Source organism: Plutella xylostella, chromosome 29 (genome assembly GCF_932276165.1).
Source record: "Plutella xylostella chromosome 29, ilPluXylo3.1, whole genome shotgun sequence".
Taxonomy (NCBI): Eukaryota; Metazoa; Arthropoda; class Insecta; order Lepidoptera; family Plutellidae; genus Plutella; species Plutella xylostella.
In genome coordinates this window covers 6,188,655-6,214,522 of record NC_064009.1, presented here as the reverse complement: position 1 = coordinate 6,214,522, position 25,868 = coordinate 6,188,655, and the positions used below count along the sequence as shown (strand labels likewise).

Here is a 25,868-nt window from a genome sequence, read left to right as displayed (position 1 = left end):
AGCAATAATAAAAATATCTGTCATACAAATTTTGTACTAACACCTAACCTTATGTAGCACAAAATAAATGCCTATTTGTTCTTATATTATATAGCTGTTCCCGCGCGCTTCGCTTCGCCTTAAAAAGTTTTCCCGTGGGAATTCGGGGATAAAAAGTATCCTATGTTCTTTCCCAGGGTCTAGACCGTATGTATACCAAATTTCATTCAAATCCGTTCAGTAGTTTTGGCGTGAAAGAGTAACAGACAGACAGACAGACAGACAGACAGACACAGTTACTTTCGCATTTATAATATTAGTAAGGATTAGTAAGGATTGAAATGTACATGCACCGGCCTCACATAAATTATACCATTGCATGAATAACAGTAATAGTTATCAAACCGTTACCCATTCCATTACAATTGCATCGAAACGATGATTTTGTTCCAGTTATGCTGACCACTTCCAACACGCACAACGCTCCATGTACTTACTTATCATTTTACCATTATGTTCAGATATACGTACCTATATGTGTACAGTTTCATATTATATTTTGCTAATGCTATTAAATTCAAGAGCGGTACCTAGGTGCTTTTTATAATTATAAGGTGTTGAATCAAAGCTGTTAATTTGATAAAAGCTATCGGATATACCTAGGTATGAGAAACTAAACAATATTGTGAAATATTCTCTTTTAACAAACTATCTCTATCCTTTTCTGTTACTATGTATATTAGAAAATTTCGTTATCTACAAGTTCTAGCATTTTCATTTCTTACTCATTCTTTGGCCGACCCCACATGTACCGGTAGTTCATAACAGTCGAATCGTCTAGCTAAACAAACTGGCTTTCCTCACTTTCGGAATTGTGATGTTTGAAGCGCCCCGGTCCGCCACTCGGCTAGCTAACCGAATGGCATAGTTTTATCAAACTTGGTCACACCTGACCAGCATACGGCATGACGAGGCGGCACATACCAGGCTGGCTAGCGGCACTCCCGCTGCCAATAAGAACCGTAGGCTCCGTACAAACTCGATTAGAGCAACCGGGCCTAATGGCAAGGACATAAACTTGTTCCGAATGACACTCAAAAAGTAAATTGCAGTGTAATGTGAGCTTTCTCTTAACGTAAAAGCGGATTTGTGCAATCCGCCGCAAAGTACATTGTAGCATCTCGAAATAAGCTTGAAACGGGATATGGAATAACAAAACGAGCCATTTTGTGCGTTTCGTAAGACTTCAATTAATGAAGTGCATAATATTTTTATAAATAAGATATTTTATGTTCTTTAGCAGTGTTACTTAAATACGAAGCAATTATCTCACCAAACAATGTAACCATAATGTAACAAGAATCTCTTGTCATCATCAAATTGACTTCGCAGAACGTAACGACTCTTAACAAAAGACGTTAAAATATTGAATTTTATTGCGATTTATTTGTTTCCTTCTTACAAAAGTCGTCGGTACTTTGTGACGTAAGCGCTCTGTAGACCATTTTGGACACTTCCATCATCGAAAATATAATCTATCTACAATATTAGTTAGGTATACTTATAAGTAAGTACACCACTCTAAATAACAAATCCTGTAAGCCGGAGCATTCTAAATGGCTTAGTAAATACTCACTGAAAAAAACATAAGTAGAAACTTGGTAATCCGAGGAAGTAGCTAGTTGTATTATTGTCGTAAGATGTTAGAATCGTGTTTGGGTGCGGCGCGCAGGGAGCAGTGAAAGTAAAGGGCCGATATCGCAGCATCTCGGCTTTCTCCAACTCCACTTGTTGTTGGCAGTTTCCGATTTATTGCACGAATATTGCGCATGCACACTCGATTCATTCAATACTTGTAAATTACGATTCATGTGAATTTTCCCATGTGTTAAGAAAGCTGTGTTAACTAAGTAAAGATGCAGAGAGGTTACGATTGGGTGACTTGGATATTTCATAGTAAACGACAATGATTGTCGAATTTTCGCTTGTTCAAAGTCTGTATAACATTGTGAAACTGCCGAGAGAAACAAAGTAGGTTGGCATTTAACATTTTGACCAGTGAATAAAAACAAAAGTTGCTGTACAAGTTATTCGAGTTCGAGATAGACAAGTGACTCCCGTTGCGAGTCTGACCTCGAAGCTCAGTTCTGCACTTTCAATGTCCTCCAGTGGTAACAGGTTGATACAGTTTATTTTATTAAGTATTTTATATTAAACTTAAATATTTTAATTGTATTCTATAAAGTAGTGCTTGACTTCTTTTCACTGAGCATGTTAAACTTAAGCCGAGTTTCAGAAAAGAACTTTAAGCTAATATTGGCGTTAGTTTGGTAGGTAGGACCGTAGGACTTTCGATTTCGTCATAAAATACCTAATATGAAGATTTAACACCATGCATGCATAACACCCTAGTCCGCGTTTTCCTATGCATGCATATCACCATAATAATATTAGGACATACCAACCATGAAAAAAAAATGCTACATACAAACAGTTTTGAACTCTCTTTGCTTTTCTCTGCCAAAAACAAAATCGATTTCCTTATCATTACTTTTCAATTAATTTTCAACTCTTGTCGGTTAAACAAAGAAGAATAACTCATAGCGTAATGACTAGATGCCTTCCTAGCACATTGTTAAGTGTGAAAATACACGCCCCTTAGTAAGGAACAATTAAAACTGTAGGTAACTGTACTGGAATTACGTAAATAGTCCAGTCAATGAATGACTCAAAATTAGGTGTAGAGTGCGTGAGCAGGTAACTAAGCGATTCCTTCAGAAACTTGTTCAGGGGGCTTAAGTTGTTAACATACCAAAAGTCCTGACTCCTAGGTGATGAGCGGGGGGAAGGAGGGGGGGATAAAGGTATGAATTTTTGGTTTTTATCTTATATCTCGAAAACGGTGTATCGGAGAGAAATATTTTCAACTAATGAAATGGAGCTCTTAAAATTATCTAAAACTTTTATATCATATGTTTTTTTCAAATTCCTAACCGTTTTCGAGCCTTACCCTCGGAAAAAGTTGAAATTTACAAGAAAAATTGATTCATGTCAAAACATTCATAAACATTGCATCATATTGTCTAAACCTATTCATAAACGAATAAAATGAAAAGGAAAGAAGTTGTAGATTTTTTAAATTCCTTTTAGAATATATATAGATATGCTGGTTAATGTCCAACCCACCTAAAGTTACAGCTATTTTACTTACACTTAAGCTTACTAACTCGGTGAGTTATGTCAGTGAATTTACCAAAATTCAAGTTTAAAATAGCTGTAACTTTAGGCGGGTTGGACATTGACCAGCATATGCATATATATTCTAAAAGGAAATTAAAAAATCTACAACTTCTTTCCTCTTCATTTTATTCGTTTATGAATAGGTTTAGACAATATGATGCAATGTTTATGAATGTTTTGACATGAATCAATTTTTCTTGTAAATTGCAACTTTTTCCGAGGGTAATAGCTCGTAAACGGTTAGGAATTTGAAAAAAACATATGTTATAAAAGTTTTAGATAATTTTAAGAGCTCCATTTCATTAGTTGAAAATATTTCTCTCCGATGCACCGTTTTCGAGATATAAGATAAAAACCAAAACTTCGTACCTTTATCCCCCCCTCCTTCCCCCCGCTCATCACCTAGGAGTCAGGACTTTTGGTATGTTAGCAACCTAAGCCCCCTGAACAAGTTTCTGAAGGAATCGCTTAGTTACCTGCTCACGCACTCTACACCTCATTCCTTGACTGGACTAAAAGACATTATCGACTGAGAGTGTGAGCTCAGATTGCTGGCAAACCCGGGGCGGATATAAGTAAGTACCTACCTAATGTAAAGGCTTTAAGTTAATAATTTTTTTATATGTAGAATTACAGAATTCTATAAACATAGGACAGTAGTTATACAAAGTTTGTATTGAAAGTTTTGGACCAAAAGCTACATATGCAAGTAACTATAATACTTTTATATTACAGTTTTCTCTAGGATTTACCTTATATGAAAATTGTCTAACCTCCAGTAATCTGTTATAATAGTGGATTATGAATTATGACTAGCTTCATACAATACAATACAATACAATACAATATAACTTTATTGAACAAAACACACAACATACATTAAATTACAAAAGGAGTAAGCACAATAGGCGGCCTTATCGCTAAAAGCGATCTCTTCCAGGCAACCTTTGGGTGAATGAGAGACTTATTGAGTAGAAGAGGAAGGTGTACACGTATTGCATTTAAATACTAGTGATATTTTTATGTTTTAATAATAAATACTTAGATACATACATACAAATATAATAGATACTTATACATATACTTCATGTACTTACTAAATTAATTGATTTTACAGTTCAATGGCTAATAAAAATGCCTAAGTACCTATAGAGGTATTATAATTTAATAATAAACATGTTTTGCTCGGCAGGCTATGGTTTCGCCAACGGTGTTTACTTGGGCCACAACCTTGGGCTTTCTTTTCTCTGAGAAAAGTATGACTCTATGTATACTTACTACAGTGACTACAGTCTCACAGTTCACAGTACGGCGTCTTTATGAATGAAATAGAAAGTTTAATGCAATTTAATTTAATGACAACTTAAGAATCGTTGACTATCGATTTTTATATGGTGATAAAAAAAAATGTGGTTGTAGTCTTATGTAAATTTATACAAGTTAGGTAGGTAGGTACTGAATATTAAAAAGTATTGAGCTTACCACATTTTAAAGGATACATAAGAAAGACAACATATTCTACATGCGTTGTGCTTTGAGCTTTACACCTAGCACCTGCAGTTAAACTGTTCAAAATCCAAAACCAAAACCCCTCCCCTATACAAAAAATGTTATAGGATAGGGCTCTATCTACGGCTACAGCTTTGTACAGTTACTCGCGACACAAAACTACCAGGCAACCATGAGTCCCGGGCAGTCATTCGACAATAGACATTTGCTAACATCTGTTGCTGTTCACACTAACCGTGGGATAGGTCCATAGTTCACGACTCGACTGGTCGCGGTTGCATAATTGCCTGCCATACGGGTACCTACCGGCCTCGGGCTTTAATAAAGTCCCTTGTAGCAACTAATAATTATTGTATTAAATACCTAAGTATTATAAAGTATAAGTATAGATCTGATTGTTGGATACCTATACTTAATATAAAATACCTGAGGCTCGGGGTTTCTCGACAGGACCGCAACAGCAATGAAGCAGTAATTCGTCAGATAGACTAGTTCTGAAGTGGATACCACCAACAGCAAACTTAGCGTAGGACACCCTCCAGCATGCTGGCCTAGCGGAAGCGACCATAGACCGTTTTGGCGATCCTCAGAAGAGGCATTATGATGATATACCTATACCTATCCATGAGTGGATGGTTCCGGGCTGATGCTGAGAGGCACAATATGAATGCCGTTTCATAACATACAGTAATTTGACCTTGCGCGGAACAATTCTCCATTAAAACAATGAGTTACGCTCGGTTCAATTCAAACTGATGATAGGTTATGAGCTTATGATTAGTGATTTATGAATGTAGGTAATTTTATAAGTAAGAAATACCTAATTCAATAAAATATCAATGCCTCTTCAAGCTCGACATACATTATTATAGAAACAATAACTTATCAAAAATGTACCTACTTAAGAGCTTATTTCTACTTGTTCCATTAATTTGTACCCATTAAACCGACGATAAATACCCAATTTGACTCCCACATGAGCCGCCAGGTCATCGCCCCGTCTCGCTGCAGCTCAGATAAGAGGGAACAAGCAGGCTGAGGGTTACCGACTTGATTTCAACTTGGAATACTGGTCAAGGTCACTAAATATGGGTGGGCACAACCCACAGTATCTAATATGCCATCCTGAACAAAAGCTATTATAAATACTTCAGTATACTTACTTATGTATTATGTGCATACTTAGGTACATGATGGGCTATGATTTTTAGCCGTGTTGTGTTGTAGATATTGTAAAATTACGATCGTAAAGGTGTCTATGAAAAGCTTTAAGTATTTTGAACTAAATAAACTACGCGTGCTATGAAATTTAATTATGTGTCTGTATCTCTTTTTCGTTTTCATTATGAAATACTGATGGTAGACTGCAGTTTCCAGTCAGTCAGTTAAAGCAAGCATCTAGTCTGAGTGCTCACTCGAGTATTAAATCTTCAAATCTGATGCGAACGAAATAAAAGTAACATCTCACCCAACAACATATTCAAAATCTCAGCAATACCTACACAAAAATAAAACAGAACTGCCAAAAATGTTCGCAATTCGCAACAAGCCCTTGGGTCGCGATCTTGAGTCGACTCGAGTCTCGAGAGCGAACAAAAAGTCGTCGACCTGTCTGCCTCGGCTCCGCGAATAATTATTAAAAGGGCGCAATGACGACATCCCGACGAGTCCCTGTCTGCCCTCTTCGCAGCTGATCCTGCATTGTACTTTCCATGTTTTTGCTTGGCGGTTGTTAAGAAACATATAAAAACATAGGCAGTACATAGTACATACATACATACCGGTCAAAATCATAAACCCTATTTGCTTCGCCGTAGCTCGTAGTCAAGCAAAATGTTTAGATATTTAATTTAAATGATTAGTAAGTAAAAAAAATTTTTTTTTACTTTTTTATTATTTTTGTGCACTTACTTATTTTGAGGTAGGTAGGTAGGTAGGTATATGATGCTGGACACTGAATGAAGATTTTTAATGGGGAATTATAAAACGAGCGAACAAAAAAAAACTTTGCGACTGATGATGACGTATTGTTTTAATAACTTGAGCGGTATGAATTTGAGTAAGCGAAAAATTAACTAAACTGACGACGAATATTGATTTATAATAAAATCCAGAACGAGCTTACAAAAAGTGGATTGTGATATATCCATTTCAGATATTAAAATTTTATCCGAGCGACTAAATTACTAAGTGAGCGACTGGAATTACTAAGTGAGCGACTGGAAATACAGAGAGGGCAACTTCAATATTAAGATAGATTCGATTTTTCTAAGTGAGGTTATACTTATCGAACTACTAAAAAGTTCACTTTGAGCAAAGTTTTGTATGCTGCTTTATTAATGATTATTGGTTACTGATATTCTATTTGAGGGCTTATGTTTTTTATTTTGATACGCTTTTTTAATGAAAACTACAGATTTTTAAATGCGCGCGAATTCGAATGGGGGCGGGGCGACGAATCGTTGCAGTCAGGTGAGTTGTAGTAGGGCTCCTCATACCTATCAATGTTTCTTACTATTAATAAGAAGTTTTTTTTAGTTGACTGAAGCGTCTTATTATATTTTTTGTTCATTTGATTGAAATAAATGCATGCATATTACTTTAATTTTACGGAGTACATTGTTTTATTTAATTACCCTTATATTTCAATAATAAAATTTCTCAACTAATAGAATAGTGTTTCTTCAAATAGTTATTTCATATTATTTTTATTTTTTAAATGTGAGCTCATTATACGCAGAGTATCATCTGCTTCATAGTGTATTTTTCAAAGTGGTTTTTGTATTCGAAACACTTCATTTAAGATAAAATGCCGCTCAGTATAAAAAATACATTTGCCAAATATTGAAAAAAATGCAGGACGTAACGTTGACACTCAAACAAATATTAGGTCGCTCAAATATTATGAAGCTGCTCATTTTGTATTTTAAGTAACTCAAATTAATGTTTGTAAGTTGCTGTTCTGTTGATTTCTCGTCACTCGCAGTCAGTCGCTCACTTAGTAATTCTATAACCCAAATTAATTAATTTTGACACTTAGAACTGTAATTTACAGTCACTCGTTTTATTGCTACCCATTTTTAATGTGACATTAGCGTTAGCGTGTCGTTAGTAGTGAACTAGTTACGTAATATTATTATGTACTTATTACTTAATAAGGTATCAGATAAAATAGTGGGTAAATTAGACAAAGGACATAGAGTCATGTCGGAACAGTCCTGTTCTCCTCGTTTGATTCCTCTCATTTGCACTGCCGCAGCCGCCTTTCCCCTCAAAGACGTACATTTTATGTTGCTTTTACACAGCATCGTAAAGATCCAGACCTGCTAGTTTTAACGATTCAATTTAAATATCGCTTTAACACCTCCAATGTGAAACTGTATATTATATGTTATAGCAAGTATTTATCATTTCATTTATAATCCAAAGACCCACTTTCTCAGTTCTTCTGCACCTAGAACCTAAGGAGCTACACTTCAATTTTGAAGAAAAATGAGAAATCGAGTATAAAGATGTCTTCTTTTATGTCCCCTTTTATTTGAAACTCTCGGATGTAGGACGTGAGGTCCATGCGGGCACACTATCTCACGTAATTAAGCCGATACGTACTCATGTACAGCAAGGAAACGTGCGCCACTCAACGTAACGCTCGAAACTTTAATACGCCTACGGCTTAAACCCAACCTCAGATAACTCTGTGAGAAACTTTCCAACATCACACAGAACTTGTCATGCAAATCTACTTCTAAGTTGCCGTTAATGCTCCCACTTAGCATAGCATCACAATATTTATTATTACAGTCGACATTAGATCACGAGATGAGACTCAAATTAGATTATGTCCCATTTATTAGCATCATAAAAGCACGTATCACGTTCAGCGTGTAAATGAGCGCGCAGAGACGATCGTGACTTATGATCACCATCATAACTCGAATTATTTCCTTGAGAATGGGGAACCGGTACACTCGGGCCTCCGGGTTAGATGCGTTTCGTAATGACACCCGACCAATTCACATAGCTGTTCCACCGATCTTAGCGTCGCCCGACCATCTACATTACGTAACAGTTACTTTAAAATGATATTTTCTTTGATTACAGGGGTGAGGATCGCACGCAGCTCTCGCATTGCGCGTTCGTAATGTCCCGATCTTGCGTGAGGTAGGGGGCAGCATGGGCGCCAACATGGGCAAGAACTCGAGCCTGCTGGACGCGCTGCCGTCGGCGCAGGGCACGCTGCACGTCGTCATGCTGGGCCTGGACTCCGCCGGCAAGACCACCGCGCTCTACCGGCTCAAGTTCGACCAGTACCTCAACACGGTGCCCACCATCGGCTTCAACTGCGAGAAGGTGAAGGGCACCCTCGGCAAGTCCAAGGGCGTCAACTTCCTCGTGTGGGACGTGGGCGGGCAGGAGAAGCTGCGGCCGCTGTGGAAGTCGTACACGCGCTGCACGGACGGCATCGTGTTCGTGCTGGACTCGGTGGACGTGGAGCGCATGGAGGAGGCCAAGATGGAGCTGATCCGCACGGCCAAGTCGCCGGACAACGCGGGCGTGCCCATCCTGGTGCTGGCCAACAAGCAGGACCTGCCGGGCGCGCGCGAGCCGCGGGAGCTGGAGCGGCTGCTGGGGCTGCGCGAGCTGGCGGCGGGCTCGCGCGACGCGCACGGCTGCCACGTGCAGCCCGCGTGCGCCATCACCGGCGAGGGGCTGCACGAGGGGCTCGACGCGCTCTACGACATGATCCTCAAGCGGAGAAAGCTCGCCAAGCTGCAGAAGAAGCGCGTCAGATAAACGCGCCGCGGCTGCAGGGCGGATATTGTTTGTAGCGACACCGTACGTGACGGTATTAAACACATGCTCATTGTGTAGAGATTCGTTTGTTAGTCCGAGGTTGAAACACCAAATATTGTTTTATTGTTATTTTATACAAATAGCTGTAATGATAAATTAACGTCTTATGAAAACTTGAGTCCGTGTGGCTCGCTTATGCATATTTGTAGTGCATATTTAGTTTGAGGGTGATTATGTTTATTTACAACTAGTCATTTTCGATTGAAAAATGCTAGAATGGCTGAACTGAAGGTATAGGGAGAAGATAATAGTGCACTTGCACTCATATAATATTCATATAGAAAGAAAAAGGTTTTTGTCTGCAACGATACCAACCAATGAAATCATGTTATTCTGAATGAAACCAGTGGCTCACAAACTAAAGTCGGACCATAATCGATATTTATAGCTAATATTATGTGGATTATACATAATAATTGTATGTAAGTAGTTTATTGTATGTAAACATTAATACAAGTGTATCACAGAAGCGTATGTAAAATTATTAAATAACAGACACATCATTATTTATTTAGTTTTTTCAAACATTAAGTATTAAGATCCGATAGTTGGCCTCAATTAGATTTTTTACCTAGCTTACTTCCCATCATTTGCATAAATATTTCATCTAGATTGGTACTCAAATCTAAACTCTATATTCCAGCAGTCATTTAGGTACCTACCTGTAGTTAAAGATAATTCCCTTGTTTATAAAAGTAACTTACAAAATAATATGAATTTTACTAATGGTTGGTTGCGTTTTTTTAACTCTCAATCATTGATTATATAATCAACGAGAGGTGTGTTACATTTGTAAGTTATTTTTATAAATAAGGCCGTTTTACTCGCAAACATTTTAAATGTGACGTTTTTAATTAGATGTTTTATAAAGAGGCTTTTACTGTTTCCCTCTCGGATGGTTATTTGTAAATATTATGTAAATAGATCTTCTATCTTTAAAATAATTATTTTAATATCTTAGGTTTTTTTACACTCCTTGAAACGGAAATCAAATTAATTTTTGTTCCATTTGAGATTGTTCTCAGTGATAAGGTCGAAGAAATTAAACCTGTACCTAAATTGTTTATGAAAATAATGTTTCTCAAACTAAGTAAATAAATATATAAGGTTTTAAGAGACACTCATACCTATATCGTGATAATTTATGCAAGAGCCATTACATATTTGATTATACATAAATTTATAAAATACGGGCACTTAACTATTTATTTCAAAGAGCATTTGTGGAAAAATCAATTTGTACTGAAACAGAATTGAATTTATCACTGAAATCGATCATTATAATTTATATTCGTGCCACATCTACGCTTCCCTCAAGAGATTAATTGTTGTAAGTGTAATCACTTACAACGCGGTAGATACCTTCGGTATCTGCCAGTTTACTTTAAAATGAAGGCTTTGTTGGTATATATATGGTACCCATCATAATTATATGATTTATAGTTTTCAAGCGACAACTTCAGATATTTAATATTTTTACATAATTTTAATTATATATTTTATGTTACAGTGTAAATATGTAAATTCCCATAATTATGCGTCAATACCATGAAACCAAACAATTGTAAGAATAGAAAATGTACATTTTGTTACTGATTTTCTTTTATTAACTGTATCTGCAACTAATGCATATAAGTATATTGTGTATTTGTGTTTTGTCGAGGAATTAATTGATAGATGTTTCCATATTAATTCCCCGTAAATAAAAGTCTGTTTTGGATATAACCATATATTTATTTATTATCCTGTCTCTATAAGGCCCTGGCCCTCCTATGAATTCACTAGCTCCAGCGGAGGCACTAAAACATAACATATATAATCGTCCACAGTTGGGCATAGGCAATAGGCATCTTCGGAAACATTATAATATGCTATAATGGATGAAAAAATGGGAAAGTGGGTTGAACGTATGAGTTGGATCGTCTTAAGCAGAGTGTGTAAGTTTTTCTGTGATGATGATGATGAATTTTTATAGCAACGCATCGTAGGCTGATTACAAAGCTAGTAGATACTATTCTATTCTAATAATGATTATCAATTCTATTATAATTAAAGTAGTATTACATCAAACCAAATTTGACGATACAGAGAAGGCCATCGAATTCGACGAATCCTTCATAGTGACGTATTTTTTACTCCGGTTCCTGCCAATGGAGACTAGTCGTGAGGAGGCGCGACTAGCCGCGGGGGTCACCATCGAGGCGCCACGGGCCGGCGGGGGGCGCGGCGGGGCGGGGGCTGCCATGCTCCGAGACAGTTGCTGCTTCATCCTTTCAAACAGGCGCAGCTCCCGGGCAGCCACCCCCGCCTGGTGGAACCTGCGCCGATCCTCCTCGAGGCACTGCCTGATGGCCGCCTTCACCGACCGCCCCGTCAGAGTCTCCAGCTTCATACAGTACTCCAAGTAGAACAACTCCACATACTTGAAAATTGACCTCAATTCTACCGCCATCGGCTCCTCCCCTGTCAACTGCTCGAAGCCAAATCTCAAATTAACTAGCAATTTCAAAACATCAGTCGAAGCCACACTCTCAAAAAATACTCCGTGCAAGATCTTGAAAAATTTTGCTTCCAAAAATGCGCTCCTCTCTTCGTGAAATTCTAGGTCGGACTCAGAGTCGCTGATCAGATTTTGTAATTTAACGCTGTCCCTTATGAATGCCTTTTTGAAAATGTTGATATTCGTGTGGAGTTTCTTGGTGATGGGGGCCAGGTGTGCCACGTGCGTGAAGTGATGGAGGAGCTGCTTCTCGACCCTCTCGAATACATGTATCAGATCCTGGGGCTCAGAGAAAAACAACACTGGCTTAACTACCTCTTCACATTCCCTCTGGAGTTTTGAAAATAATATGGAAAATGTATCTTCATCCTCTATATCCCCAAGATCGAAGCCCATGCCGGCCAGGTCCGACGACCTGGCGAAGTCCCTGTGGTGAGCGCGCCAGCTTAGCGGAGACAGGTAGTACAAAAACCTCCCATACCTTTGCTGCACTCGCAACTTGTATTCTAATCCAATCAGTCTAGAAGTAATAGTAAATTTTCTGTTAGCCAAAACCTGCAACTCTGAATCTTTCTCATCCACTTTCGTTCTCATTTCTTCACAAAGTCTAAGACACTTCATGGACTTTTCGTAGTCTTCTGCTATGAAAGCTTCGAAAGACTTGGCCTGGTCGGAGCATCGCTTGCAGCTAGCCTTGTATTTTTCCACTTCTCTTTTGTGATTTTCGTCTATATTCAAGATGCAGTCCTGGCGGTATGCGATTTGTTGCTTGATGCGTAATATGTTATCGTAGATATGCCTTATTGTGTTGAACATAGGGGCGCGAGAGGTGATGGGGCGGCCGTCGACAGCTCGATAGAAGTCAGGGTCCAAGTGTAGGATGGTCTGGACCTTGTCTTCCACTGCCTCCATGCTCCTCCGCTGCCGCCAACCCGCACCCTCCAGCTTGTATCTGTTACGCAGCGGTATGCTAGCCTGACACTTGACCACTCGCCCATCTACTTGCTTCAGAAATCTACTATGAAAGCTAGTTAGCTCTCCCCTAGTTATCATCTTCGCTTTGATTCGTATAGTGGAAGGAAATGTGTACTTGTGTAACTCGCCACTTACTGGTGGGTTTGTTGCACTATTACTAAACTTGGTATAGTATTGTGTTGCAGTATTCCGTTTAAAATTACCAATACCCTTTTTGGAATATTTTCTTGGCAGTGGAATTTGAATATCAAGTGAGTCTTTCTGAACTTTTTCACCCATTGTTATCACAGAGAGTCAAATCAACTATGGACAAGCTATTTCAAATAATACAAATGAAAGAAATGTTTTTAATCTTGGGATTTATATTTTATACACATTAAGGAAAAAACATTGAATATTTGTTGCATATGTGCACAAAGGTTAACAAACAGACCATCTAGATTTACTAAGTATTTTCTAACTTAATCAATCACTATGGGCACAAAGTTAGGTCAGATCTTGGTCAGATATTTGGATATAATATATAATCACCTAATATCCTCAGTAACTTTCTGGGTAGGTAACCGATATTGTACACATAAAAAATAAAACGACTTTAGTGCAACTTAAAAAAAAAACTAATAGACTAACAAAAGATCAAATAAACGAAGACACTGCTGAGCAATAATACTAACTTAAAATGAATATTAAAACAAACGGTAGTTACAGTAATCATCATCTGAATCTATGCTTTTACTTTTTGTCTGACTTGGTGTCTGGTTACCGTCAGTGAACATTGGTTCCACACACCGTCGGTATTGTTCGAGGAAGGGCTCGGGGTCCAGGCCCTCACACCAGCTAGTGAACAGTCGCAAACCCTCACGATCGGCCTCCGTCATTTTACTTGAATCTTCATTGGTACGCTTAACATTACGGTGTTTCTTTAGAGTACTTCTTTTATCAAGCTTATCAAAAGTTGGGCGCATATACTGAGCTGGCGGTTGGAAAGCCTTTGACAGGGTTTCTCTCATTCGATTGAACAGTCTCAGCTCTTTTTGAGCATTATGAGCGTTTTTCATATTTTTTGCATCCTGAGAAAAAGCCTTCTTTTCAGCTTTTTTTATAGATTTTATATCGATACAATCCATAGCCATACGATATTCTTCGTATTTAAGTTCTATCAACCTCATTGGCTCATACAAATTGGTGTGACCTTCATCGTAGTGACCAAATACTTGATCATAAACGTATTCTATACAAATCTTGAGTTTAAGTGTCTCCTCGCCGGCTACACACTCATAAAATAGACCATTTATTATACGATAAAATTTGTTCTCTAAAAACTGTTCGAGTTTCTCTTTACTTGATATTTCACAGTTTAATTGGTCTATGTAGTATTTAAAATTCTCCAACTCTGTTTCGGTATCATTCTTAAGGCACTTTATTGCAGATTGCAATCGACGATTTAGTGAGTCAGTCTGAGCAAGCATTGTCAGGTAGTCACCACTCTGTTGTTCCATAGCTTCAAATAAATCCATCATTTGTATGGGATCTTTAAAATACAAGGTATTAGGCGGTGGATTTTCTAACTCTTTCGCCGCCATTTCTATAGTTTTATCAACATCCATGCTAATCTCGTACTCATCTGTTTCATATTTTTCTTCGAAAAATTGTAGAGAATGCATTTTACCTAGTAAATCATTTTCTCGTCGCCATGGTAAAGGAGCCACATGCATTAAAAATTTACGATACATTTTCAAATTATTTCGTGTAGCTTCAAGTTTAAAAATGATATTACTATGTATGGTGGTTTCTGCTGCACAGTCAAAAAATTCCAACTCCATCTTTAACATTTTCTCATGAACATCTGCAGCTAACTCTGCTTTAAATACGGCTTTTTCATAGTCTTCTGTTAGAAACCGTTGAAAGTTTTTAACATGATTTTTGTACTTAAGCAGAATTTTGTTATATTTTTCAGATTCTTCTGCAATATTCTTATTAATCCTTTCTATTAAATCTCGTTGATATCCTATTTGTTGCCGTGTCATCATGTGATCTCTAATATTTTTCATGTATACTTTAATGTCGTCAAAGCGACGCAGTGGCCTTCCTTCAATTACGGTGTAAAATTCTGGATGGATTTGATTCACTGTCTTCACATCATCTGGAGGATCCTGTACATATAGTCTCACAGAGAGGTCCCTTATTTCTGCAGTTTTAATATTCTCTTTTAATTTTAATGGTTTCGTTCGCCCCCTTATTGCCATCTCCTTTTCTTTCCTGTCGCTATATTGAATGTAAGATAATATTTTCTCGGACCTATGAACTCCAAATGGCCGACCAGGTGCAACACTGGACGCCACATAATCCTTATCTTTAAAAGCGTGTTCTCTATTTGTGTAGTAGTATTGAGTGTTTGGTAAATACCGCCGTCTAGATATCATGTCCAGAATCCGCACAGGCATCATGGGTTTATGTTTCTCTTTTAAACACGCCATTTAAATAAATTACATAAAATTGATATTTCTATGAGATGATTGTCGGAGACAAGTATTATCTATGATCTCAGTGTCTTTTTGACACATCCAGATTCCGTATTGTTCTATATTTTTTAACAGACTTCGAAAAAAGGAGAAGGTTCTCAGTCCGAAAAAAAATCAACAACGCTCTTTATTCCCTCCGTATCATCCTAAAATATCTCAGATTTTTTCTATGCGTACCTAAGTAATTTTATAAAAATAAAAACATTTCAAGTTTCACAAACGGGGACATCTTAGGACTTTTTCCATCGTCTCTATGGGCAATATAGTATGTTTCACGCTACAACGTGTCTTGACCGGGCCGTGCCCTTTTGTATGCAATTTCATGCTTGACAGTGGCTCGGCCGTGCCAAACTTCATACACCGGCCGGGTCGAGACACGGTGTAGCGTGAATCATCCTTCCCGAGTAGTGGAGTAGGTAAATTGTTAACGATCATGACTGGCCATAAGATTCTGCTGAAACTGGCTGAAACCTTCATACGCAAACGTAAAACGTACCTTTGTAAAATTTAGCATGAGTCCTGTGACTTTTGATCATACCAAGATCATACCAACCAAGATCATACAGACAGATGACAGATTTTGACAGATGCTTATTAGGCTGAGTTATTAGGGTTTGCCTAGCTAGGGTTACCTTGAAAAATAACAAATGACAAATACAATGTAAGGACATGACAGCTGTCATAAGGGTCATCTTATAATTTACAATGTATAGGTAAGTACCTATAATTAATAATTTAATACTTAATGAAAAATAAAACAAAAGATATACTAAATGTTATATAAAGATTGTAATTATAATCTTACAAAAAAACTTAATGAAAAAAAAACTATATAATTATAAATAATTAATCAAAATGTTTTAACTATAAATTAGCAATCCACCTGATAACTATGGCAATAAATTTTATGAAGTGACTACAACAATCAATAATCAATATTATACATCTCAGACATAAGACTTTTCCTCTGATAGCTTTTCAAAAGTTGGTTTCACATACATATTATATTGCTCTAGATAAGGCTCAGGATCCATACCTTCACACCACTCTGTAAATAGTATCAAATTTTCACGTTCCACCGCGGTCAAATTACTGGATTTTTTCCGATCTGCTTCGTTACTAACCGGAGCAAGTGCCGGCTTCATATGTGTTAGATTTTTATACTCAGGTTGTTTATACTTATCAGGTGGCTGAAATGCTTTATTTAATGCATTGGTCATTTCCCTAAAAGCTTTAAGTTCTCGTTCGGCTTTGTAGGCTTTCCTCATAAGCTTTAAATCTTGTGCGTAAAGCTCTGCTTGAGCTTTTTTGACCGTTTTAAAATCTAAACTGTCTAGCCGCAAACAGTAGTCTTCATAAAGGAGCTCTAATACTTTCATCGTATCTCGCAAACTCTGATGCCCCTCTTCACATTTCTTAAATACTTGTTCGTATACAAACTCAATGCATAATTTTAGTTTCAAAGTTTCTGGACTAGCTACAGTATCGTAGAAAAAGCCGTATAGTATGCGGAAGAACTTCAACTGCAGAAATTGTTCCATTTCTTCTTGTTCTGATAGTAATTCGTTTTTATCATTGATATAGTGTTGAAACATTACAATTTTATCTTCCAATTCCTGTTTGAGAATCTTTATGTTCGATTGCAGCTGATGGTGAAGTCCATCTGTTGTACAAAGCATCATTAAGTACTCACGGCTTTGCAATTGAATGTTGCTGAAGATATTTATAACTTCTTGTGGATCATTAAAATATATTATATTCTTAGGCGGATCTTTTAGTTCAGCAGTAGCCCACTCTATCATATTATCTATATCTAGCACGTCTAACTCTATAGTTTCAAAATGTCCAGAGTCGTATTTTAAAGATGTGTTCCGATCGTGTGCCATTAATATTTCGTCATTTTGGCGCCTCCAGGGTAAGGGAGCAATAAACATTAAAAAAGAACGATACGTTTTAAGGATACCTCGTATTGCATCAAGTTTAAATAGGATATTCCTTAAAATAGTCGTTTTAGAAACGTAGCTAATATATTCTATTTCTTTGTCTAGTAAAAGTTGGTGTATTTTCTCAGAGTGTGCTACTATCATAGTAGATTTTCTATAGTCGTCAGTCAGAAATCTTTGAAAATGTTTTACTTGTTTTTTGTACTGTTGACATAGTTTTTCATAACTGTCTTTTTCTTCAGTAATGCTCTTACTAATACTTAGAACCAAGTCTTCTCTATACCCAATTTGCTGTCGAATCATGGCATAACTTCTTATTTTATTCATATATAACGTTATATCATCAAATTTACGAAGCGGTCTGCCTTCTATTACAGAATAAAACTCTGGATCGACTTCAACAATAGCCTTCACTTCATCTGGAGGTTCCTTGATGAAGAGGCGCTGCGTTAAGTCTCTCATGGCTGCAATTTTTGAACTACCTTTTAAATGCAATGGCAGCGAACTTCTCTCTCGAGCTGTTACCTTAACCTTTCTATCACTATACTTGATGTAGGATAATAGCTTCGAAGATTTTGGCCCTTTAAAATGATTCCCACGCTGCAAAAACTCCCTTGCAGTATTCGCGTTCGCATACTTCCGATCTGTGAAGTAGTGTTGTGTGTTCGGCACGTAACGACGCCGAAATATGACGTCAAGAGTTTTAACTGGCATAATAGTTTCGCGTTTCTTTTGTGAACACGGCATAGTTCGTTATCAAATAAATAAGTAAAATAAAGTTCTAAAAAATTTTTATGCTTGATTTTTCAATGTTCTTCATCATTTCTTGACTTTGTAATAGAGCAATAGAGTGAACGTAGTGTTCTTTTCTCTATCATAGAGAAAGTGACTGATTGGACTGACAATTCCACATCATAAATATAAAGATTGATACTGATTGAAGCACAGCAACAGCCGAGGTCTTTATTATTCTAAGGTAAAAATTTAATAATAGGTAGAACTCCAGACCATGAAAGTAATAAGTACTTACGTAAGTAGGTATAGGTACTTATTACTTCCATGCTCCAGACATACAAAAACATAGTCATAAACTAGAAACAATGCACATGCACAACAGGCGACCTTATCGTTAGGAAGGATCTCTTACAGACAACCTTATATATGACTATATTACTATTACGGAAACAAAGTTAAAAAAATAGAGGGCGTGTATAGGTATACCAATACAAAAATAAACAAGAGAATGTTGACTATACAAATACAAAATACAAATACAAAAACGTTTATTCATTTGCCAAAAAGTTGATCAGTAAATTTAAACTAAGTTTAACCCCTTCTTTTAAGTACATAAGCACCTGTGCCAGAAGAGGTCACTCTTTCTTAACAAAGTAATTTAGCCAAATGTTGACATTTTATTCTTAAGTATTAAGTGCAATGGCACGGTTATACTATTTTAGTTTTAAATTTTTAATATTAAATTTAAAGCATAAATTATGTTATGTGAATATATTATTATGCAGACTTCGAGATGTATTTTTTTTTTCATTCCTTACTGGCAGGTTGATACGACGAATTCATGCGTTTGCTTAGTTTATCAACGTCTTTCAACAGTTTACTTGCAATTTTAGCTTTATGTAATGCCTCTGCTTCCTGTTCGTATGTTTCTTTCTCAATCTTCTTCAGTTCATCAAGATCGAATACTGAGAGATCTAACATAAGATTGTTATACTCAGCCTCAAGCGCCTTTGTCATATCTAAAGTACTCAAGTCAGTGTCATTGGGTGCAATGAGTTGCTCATATGCATATTCTACGTAGTTGTAGATTTTTAAAGCTGTTTCAGAAGAAACAAGATATTTTATTTTCTCTTCTAATATTCGGAAGAATATTTCCTTTAGTTCAACTTCTCTCATTTCATTCCATTTTATTATATCCTCACTCTCGTTTATCTGAAAAGTAAAGCTTATTATAAGTAATTACTTACGTACGTTTATGTGTATAAATATACTTAGGTACAGAAGAAGGTGGAATTTTATCAGATTTGTTCCCGTTGGCAGGGGAATGTACCCATCATCGTCACTGAGCTATTTTTTTAATGAAACGAATACATGCTAAAACTGAAATAACAATAAAGAAAATTCAGTATGTCAGGCATTGGCCTGGTAAAGGGATTGTTACTGCTAAATTTCCGCATCCACTTTCTACCTAAAAAAATTAGGAAAGTGGTACTTTAGGATTTACATAGGTATTGATTTAAAACACAAGTACAAAAGTAATTGCAAAATATCTTACCTTTTGTTGAATAAAATTAAGTTCTTGTCGAAGCAGAGTTTTAATACCATCAAGTGCTTTTATAAACTTATTTTTTTGTACGCTCAGTTCCTCTGTCACCAGTAAGTAATTAAGATTTTGTTTTTCAAGTAATTGAAATATAATGAGAAGCTGTTCCGGAGTTTCAAAATATAAACGAGGTGGAGGAAATTTGTTGAGTTTTTTAATTATTAGCGCCTTATCTATTTCCAGAAGAATATCATTGTTGATTGTTAAAATCTCTTCGTGTTTTAGTTCTAATGTTATGTTATGGCTATCTTGCCACAAAATTGGGGATGCTTTATGCAGAAAATTCTCAAATGATAACAGTATCATAAAGTTCTGATCCACATACTGTAACTTAGACTTTATGGAAGCTAGCTCGTAACTCACTTGCTTCTGATCTTCAGTCAAGTTTGTCAGGTCCTTAGTCATGGTGTCCGATTTTGTCATAACGGCTATTGTTTTATTGTTGTCGTCAGCTAAAAATTTATCGAAACTGTTCTTGTAATCTTCAAAATGCGCCAATGCTTTTTCGTATATGTATCTCTCAGACTCAATTTCACGGTCGATTCTAATGATTTCATCTGTGACAAAGCCGTGGAGTGTTCTTTTGACCGCTATATCCCTTATATTTTGCTTGTAGGCGTTGAGTGAAGTATTCGGTCTAATGGGTCGTCCATCGATCATTGAATAGAAGGCTGGGTCTATATCTAAAGTAGTTTTAATAACTTCATTGTCGTCACACGGTTCTATAGGTGGCAGTTTTATACCAAACACAGTTCTTCTTGTTCCCTTCTTGGAAGCTTTGTTTTTCTTATTATCCATACTTGAAAAATACGTCGTGGTTAGGAAAGTCTCAATTAGTTTATGCTTATGACTACTACCTGTTAACTCTGTTTTATCAATATCCCTACAGAACCATGGTAACTATCTCCTTTGCAGTAGCATGCAGTAGCTAATCAATATGAAAGTATACGTCATAAAAAGCAAGACTTTGTTTTATAAAATAAACAATATTATATTATCAAAAAACATTTGAATTAGTTCTATAATTTATAACAATGAAAAACTCCGATAGTACGGTCAGGTGCAGAGAAACCTGACCCCCTTTTCATAGTAACAATGCTTCTGAGGGGGGTCAGGTTTATCTGCACCTTACTGTACATGTTTCCTACGTATTTTATATGCCCAAAAAATGGATAAAGCCATCAATTCGTTTATTTTCTATATAAGAAACTACACTAACGAGCAATGAAAAAGTTTCACTTTCAAAATACCGACACCAAATGGCCTCAATTTTGATCAAAACTTGTTTTGAACTACACCCTCTTTATATAGCAACACACTTGAGTATACATAGCTATGTATGTATACTCAATTTACAACAAAACCGATTCCACTATCTCCCTCCCTCCTACGACTCGTCGCTATCGCTGTCCCTGTCCTCCCTCTCGTCTTCCTCCTCCGCTTGCTCCCAGGGCATCACGGGCAGGGGCTCCACGAAGGTGTCGTCCACCTTCAACTTGTAGAGGTGCCGCGGGGTGAAGTGGGTCGGCAGCGGCCAAACCAGCTCTGGAGGGGTAGGAGGAGAGATGTACATAGGTAAGAATTTAATTCGTAGTTAAAAGCTTGGTGATATATCCGGACATACAGGTAAGTAATTACCCAACATATTATTATATCTTTTTCGATTTTCATAGTGACTGAAAGTACGTATGTTGGGTGACGTTTTAATTCCAATTTCAGGATAATTTTGAAAATAGTGCAAGTAGGGTAACGTAACGTACCTAGGGACATTTTCGACTACCCCTACTTTGAATGAAGCTATCGCAGCGTACAACTAAGATATTAATGCGAAATTTTCTTTATTCGGTAGGATATAAAATCTATTATCACTAGTATTTGTGCTGGAGCTTTGGTGTGGCCAGATTTTATTAAATTAAGATAAAAGTAAAAATGCTTGTTTTGACCCAAGGTACGTTACACGTTTGTAAACTGTTTCCTAAGGCTGTGTACTATGGAAAATGCAAACTTCTAAATAACGCCTTATATCTCTGTTCTTATTGATTTTCTGTATCTCTCTTCTGTCCAGTTTCACTCTGCCACTAATAAGAACAGAGATATAAGACGTTATTTAGAAGTTTGCATTTTCCATAGTACAAAGCCATAGGAAACAGTGTCCCAAGGTACAAATTTAATCGTGTCCCAAGGTACAAAAAAGCAATATTTAACCAAAATTTTAATATCTTTATTTTTAATTTAGAAATCTTTCAGATAATTGCCGTGTCATAAAATTAAATAACTGAAAATTTATACGTGACATCCATGTCTCTATTTTGAGCATGCCTCAATGATATAAAGCAACTCAAAAAACTATACAAAAGCTACTTTTGACTCCAAAAAACTTCATATTGTCTTCACCACACACTCGATGCCGGTATGATCACGAGACTCACTAGTTTTGCCAAGCGAATAAGATACTATGCCTAGGGTAGAATTTTAATGTGTTTATTTAGCCGGTTTTTAAAATACAATCAATGTCCCGAGGTACAAGCGTCCCAAGGTACGTTACGTTACCCTACCTAATAATAGGAGAGGAGACATCAGTTAAAAGATTTGTGACCTAAAGAAATATTCAATCAACAAAATACTAGCCAATAAACTACGTAAGAGGTCAAGCTGGACCTTTTGCTGGACATAGACCTCTCCTCAAAGACGACACTATACCTTCGGCCTTCCTCATAAAACCAACAACGAAACAAAAGACGGGGACTGCTATTGGTCGGACAGAGCTTAGAACCGCTTTAAAGCGTACATGTTCACTGTATACAAACTATTACAAACAAACACGATTGCAAAATGACTTTATATCGGGCCATCATGTATTTTCTCGGTGATACCTACCATTATAGTAGCTATAGTCGCCGACTTTCCGGTGCATGGCGTATGTCTCCCGCAGGTCCAGAACATAGGGCGAGCTGAGGAGGAAGTCCAGCAGGCCGGCTTCAGGCAGCGTCTCCATACGGGGGTCCGTCGCGCTGACACCGTCGAATGGCAACTGTGTGAAGGGTAGTACTGAATGGACCTTTATTATGTTACTAGCTGTTCCCGCGAGCTTCGCTTCGCCTTAAAATGTTTTCCCGTGGGAATTCCGGGATAAAAAGTAGCCTATGTTCTTTCTGAGGGTCTAGAGTCTAGACCATAATGTATACCAAATTCCATTCAAATCCGTCCAGTAGTTTTGGCGTGAAAGAGTAACAGACAGACACAGTTACTTTCGCATTTATAATATTAGTTAGGATGTTACATTTACACGTAAAAACTATCGGAATTTTGAGAAATTTGGTAAGCAGGAACTTATTCTTATATCCTGGATTTTTATCCTGGATTTACGGGAAAAGTGATTCCCTTTTTATGGAGAAGCGAAGCTCGCGGGTAAAAATGGTTGGTGCTTGAATGAAAGTAGGTAGGTGGTTTTGCGTTTTCAAAATAGGTACAATTTTGGTCCAAATAACTTGAATGTTCTTGAAGTTGGCCGCGATTACACTTTTGTGCTTTGTCAAACTAGCAAACCGCCTATGGCTTATATATCCAATTTCAAGAACATTCAAGTTGTTTGGACAGAACAGTACGTGCCTATTAACGAAGCAGACCTCTACTAACCCATAGAGACGCATTAGCCATCTCCGTAAGAGCTTGCAGCTTGGCGAGACACACTCGGAGGTGAGCTATATGGTAATCCGCGGGCGCCGCCCGCTCCAGTCCAGTCACAAGCGCGGGGGGGGCCGCCGCCACCGCGCGCCACAACCAGCAGTACCGCTGGGGGGTTATGTGGGGAATGGGGAGAGATATTTATCTCATTATAATATATTTATATACCTATATATAATAATAATAAATAATAATAATAATATGTGGGGACATCTTCACACACGGCCATCCGACCCCAAGCTAGGCAGAGCCTGTGTTATGGGTATCGGACAACTGATATATATCTACACCAATACATAGATAGATACATATTAAATATAAATATCAACACCCAAGACCCGAGGCCCAGATTCCCAGCCGGGAATCGAACCCGGGACCTTCGGCTCAGTAGTCAGGGTCACTAACCACTGCGCCATTCGGTCGTCAAATATATTCGTTATTTCTAAATCAAAGACGCGAGAGCGGAACCATGCTGAACTAAAGGCTCACACAGCACACAGTGATGGCGGCACGGCCGGCAGCTAGCCCTTCAGCTAGCCCTTCATTGTAGGTATGCCGCCGGCATGTGTGTAGTACGCTTAAGGTTGGTCATCATGTTACGGAAAGGATTATGTTTCCTTTGATTAAAATGCCTAAAACCCCTTTCAACCTATAGACAACGATTAGTTAAAGGTACTTTTAAATAAATAAACAAGGTGCAACCCGGCAATTAGCTGCCTATGTGGCGTAGTAAAGAACGTATAGGCGTAGCACAGTCATTCCAACTCATACCTAACTGTCATTACCTTCTGCACAGAATGGTAGACCATGAGCATCTTCATTCGTTTGAACACGGCCGGCGGCGCCCGCACAGCCGGCTCCTCGAGCACCGCTAGACCCTCCACCACTTCCTCTTCCTCTTCTTCTTCTTCCTCGTTCTCTAGTTCTTCTTCTTCTGTAGCTTCGAGACGCTCTTTGTACTTCTGTTCCTCTTTGAACAAGAACCTTAGCTGTCTATGGAGAGTGTCTTCGGAGCCCTAATAAATAGTTATTTTAGAAGATTATAAAGTAACTTAGAACCATATTTTTAAGGTAAGTCTTAGGTAAGTTAAATAAATGTCTTTTCTTTCTTTCTTCTTTCTTTCAAGTTTTGATAGGAATATCAAAACCAAGTTAAAAATGAAATGATTTACTTTTAACAACCTACCAGCTGTGACCCTATCAATCCGGTTTTGGGGCGCCGCGCATGCTTTAAACCACAACTCTATTTCATTGAATTCAGCCTACCGACTAAGTACACGACAGCTCTCCAAAACTTCTTAAAGAAAAGCAGTCAACAGTCACAGGCAGCCGGCAGTACAACTATTTTAAGTACGTAAAACACGTACAAACCTCAAGAACATGTACAAAGTAGCTGGCATACACGAGTAGGATGCCGTGTATGTTCACGTCACAATACGAGGCGTTCACGTCGTTCACGGTCCTCTCCACAATGTCTATCAGCTCTGGCACCGGCAGGGTGTGTTCCCCGCAGTAAATTACACGGTTTACATAGGTTTTCTGTAAATTTTATAAATGTAATGTAGGTTTTAGTAGGCGTGGTGTTGAGCAAATCAGGCTTAAATTTAAAATATACAAACGAAATATCGTTGGGGTTAGAAAACAGTAGAGTACCTACTATTTAAATATTATAGTCAATGATCATGGTAAAAAAATAGAAGTTAACCATGGGCTCTAGATTCCTGCTCTTGTATAGGGATTTTGCTGGTTCTACGACTCTAACATAGGTTATGCTCTAAAAGAACCATCCTTCCATTTCAATTGAGCTTTCTTCATTGGACTGAAGAAGACCAAGTTGGAACTGGAGGGTTAACAGATGTCACGTTGCCTGAATACTACTGCCGTAATATGTTTTAAAAGGTTTTAAATAAGTAAATAAATAATGTTTGCATACTTACCATATCTAACCTCTTGAAATTTTCTTCGACGACGTCAAACACAGTTCTTTCATCGAGTTGCGGCAACTTCAGGTTCGCCATGAGGTACACTATGCTATTGCAATAAAAATACCTACATACAAATATCTTTTCCTGTCGTTTAATTTATATAAACTGTTTGTTTACAATAACAATAGAGACGGTAAAGACGTCAGTGAAATGATAGACTCGTTAGATAATGTTGCTATGGGAAACATATAAATAATGTGTAAATACTAAAGTAGAGAAGAGATTTATGGAAATTTGACTCTTATGACATTCAAAATAACACGTCGGTACTACTTTACAAATTTTTACCATCCACTGAAACACAGGCGATTGAATGTATGTGAAATGTGTGGATAAAGT

The 25,868-nt window shown here is 37.4% G+C and overlaps 5 protein-coding genes across 6 annotated transcripts in view; 1 reads left to right on the top strand and 4 right to left on the bottom strand.

The window, feature by feature from the left end:
* LOC105394766 (ADP-ribosylation factor-like protein 4C) overlaps window positions 1–11,307 on the top strand; it is a 47,354-nt gene extending 36,047 nt beyond the window's left edge. The window contains exon 4 of the mRNA XM_011566678.3: window positions 8,830–11,307. Coding sequence (XP_011564980.2) covers window positions 8,902–9,522 — 621 coding nt within the window. The 5' untranslated portion in view covers window positions 8,830–8,901 and the 3' untranslated portion in view covers window positions 9,523–11,307. The remainder of the gene's footprint in view (window positions 1–8,829) is intronic.
* Window positions 11,308–13,273: 1,966 nt separating this feature from the next.
* Window positions 13,274–16,228, bottom strand: LOC125491023. Its single transcript, XM_048631845.1, has one exon. It carries the CDS (start codon window positions 15,532–15,534, stop codon window positions 13,744–13,746), a length of 1,791 nt encoding a protein of 596 aa, XP_048487802.1. The 5' UTR covers window positions 15,535–16,228; the 3' UTR covers window positions 13,274–13,743.
* Window positions 16,229–16,346: 118 nt separating this feature from the next.
* Window positions 16,347–18,396, bottom strand: LOC125491024. Its single transcript, XM_048631846.1, has one exon. It carries the CDS (start codon window positions 18,267–18,269, stop codon window positions 16,527–16,529), a length of 1,743 nt encoding a protein of 580 aa, XP_048487803.1. The 5' UTR covers window positions 18,270–18,396; the 3' UTR covers window positions 16,347–16,526.
* Window positions 18,397–18,455: 59 nt separating this feature from the next.
* On the bottom strand, window positions 18,456–20,683 carry LOC119694435. The gene is made up of 2 exons (XM_038120748.2): window positions 19,813–20,683; window positions 18,456–19,469 (listed from the first exon to the last, which is right to left on the bottom strand). The coding sequence occupies exons 1-2, from the start codon at window positions 20,656–20,658 to the stop codon at window positions 19,065–19,067; spliced, it is 1,251 nt and encodes a 416-aa protein (XP_037976676.2). The 5' UTR covers window positions 20,659–20,683; the 3' UTR covers window positions 18,456–19,064.
* Window positions 20,684–20,761: 78 nt separating this feature from the next.
* Window positions 20,762–25,816, bottom strand: LOC105394774. Of its 2 annotated transcripts, XM_048631847.1 has the most exons (6): window positions 25,482–25,816; window positions 24,916–25,083; window positions 24,330–24,560; window positions 23,497–23,652; window positions 22,738–22,891; window positions 20,762–21,405 (listed from the first exon to the last, which is right to left on the bottom strand). In XM_048631847.1, the coding sequence occupies exons 1-6, from the start codon at window positions 25,560–25,562 to the stop codon at window positions 21,248–21,250; spliced, it is 948 nt and encodes a 315-aa protein (XP_048487804.1). In that variant the 5' UTR covers window positions 25,563–25,816; the 3' UTR covers window positions 20,762–21,247. The 2 variants fall into 2 exon arrangements, with proteins under 2 accessions (XP_048487804.1, XP_037976683.2); XM_038120755.2 differs by lacking the exon at window positions 23,497–23,652.
* Between the last annotated feature and the right edge of the window lie 52 nt (window positions 25,817–25,868).

Excerpts from the sequence above, each read along its gene's own strand:
- LOC119694435 (XM_038120748.2), bottom strand. The coding sequence starts at position 20,658 with ATGGATAATAAGAAAAACAAAGCTTCCAAGAAGGGAACAAGAAGAACT. Across the intron at positions 19,470-19,812 it reads TTAATTTTATTCAACAAAAG|ATAAACGAGAGTGAGGATAT; the intron begins GTAAGATATTTT and ends TTTACTTTTCAG.
- LOC105394774 (XM_048631847.1), bottom strand. The coding sequence starts at position 25,562 with ATGGCGAACCTGAAGTTGCCGCAACTCGATGAAAGAACTGTGTTTGAC. Across the intron at positions 25,084-25,481 it reads ATTTCAAGAGGTTAGATATG|AAAACCTATGTAAACCGTGT; the intron begins GTAAGTATGCAA and ends TAAAATTTACAG. Across the intron at positions 23,653-24,329 it reads TCTACCATTCTGTGCAGAAG|CGGTACTGCTGGTTGTGGCG; the intron begins GTAATGACAGTT and ends ATAACCCCCCAG.
- LOC125491023 (XM_048631845.1), bottom strand. The coding sequence starts at position 15,534 with ATGGCGTGTTTAAAAGAGAAACATAAACCCATGATGCCTGTGCGGATT.
- LOC125491024 (XM_048631846.1), bottom strand. The coding sequence starts at position 18,269 with ATGCCGTGTTCACAAAAGAAACGCGAAACTATTATGCCAGTTAAAACT.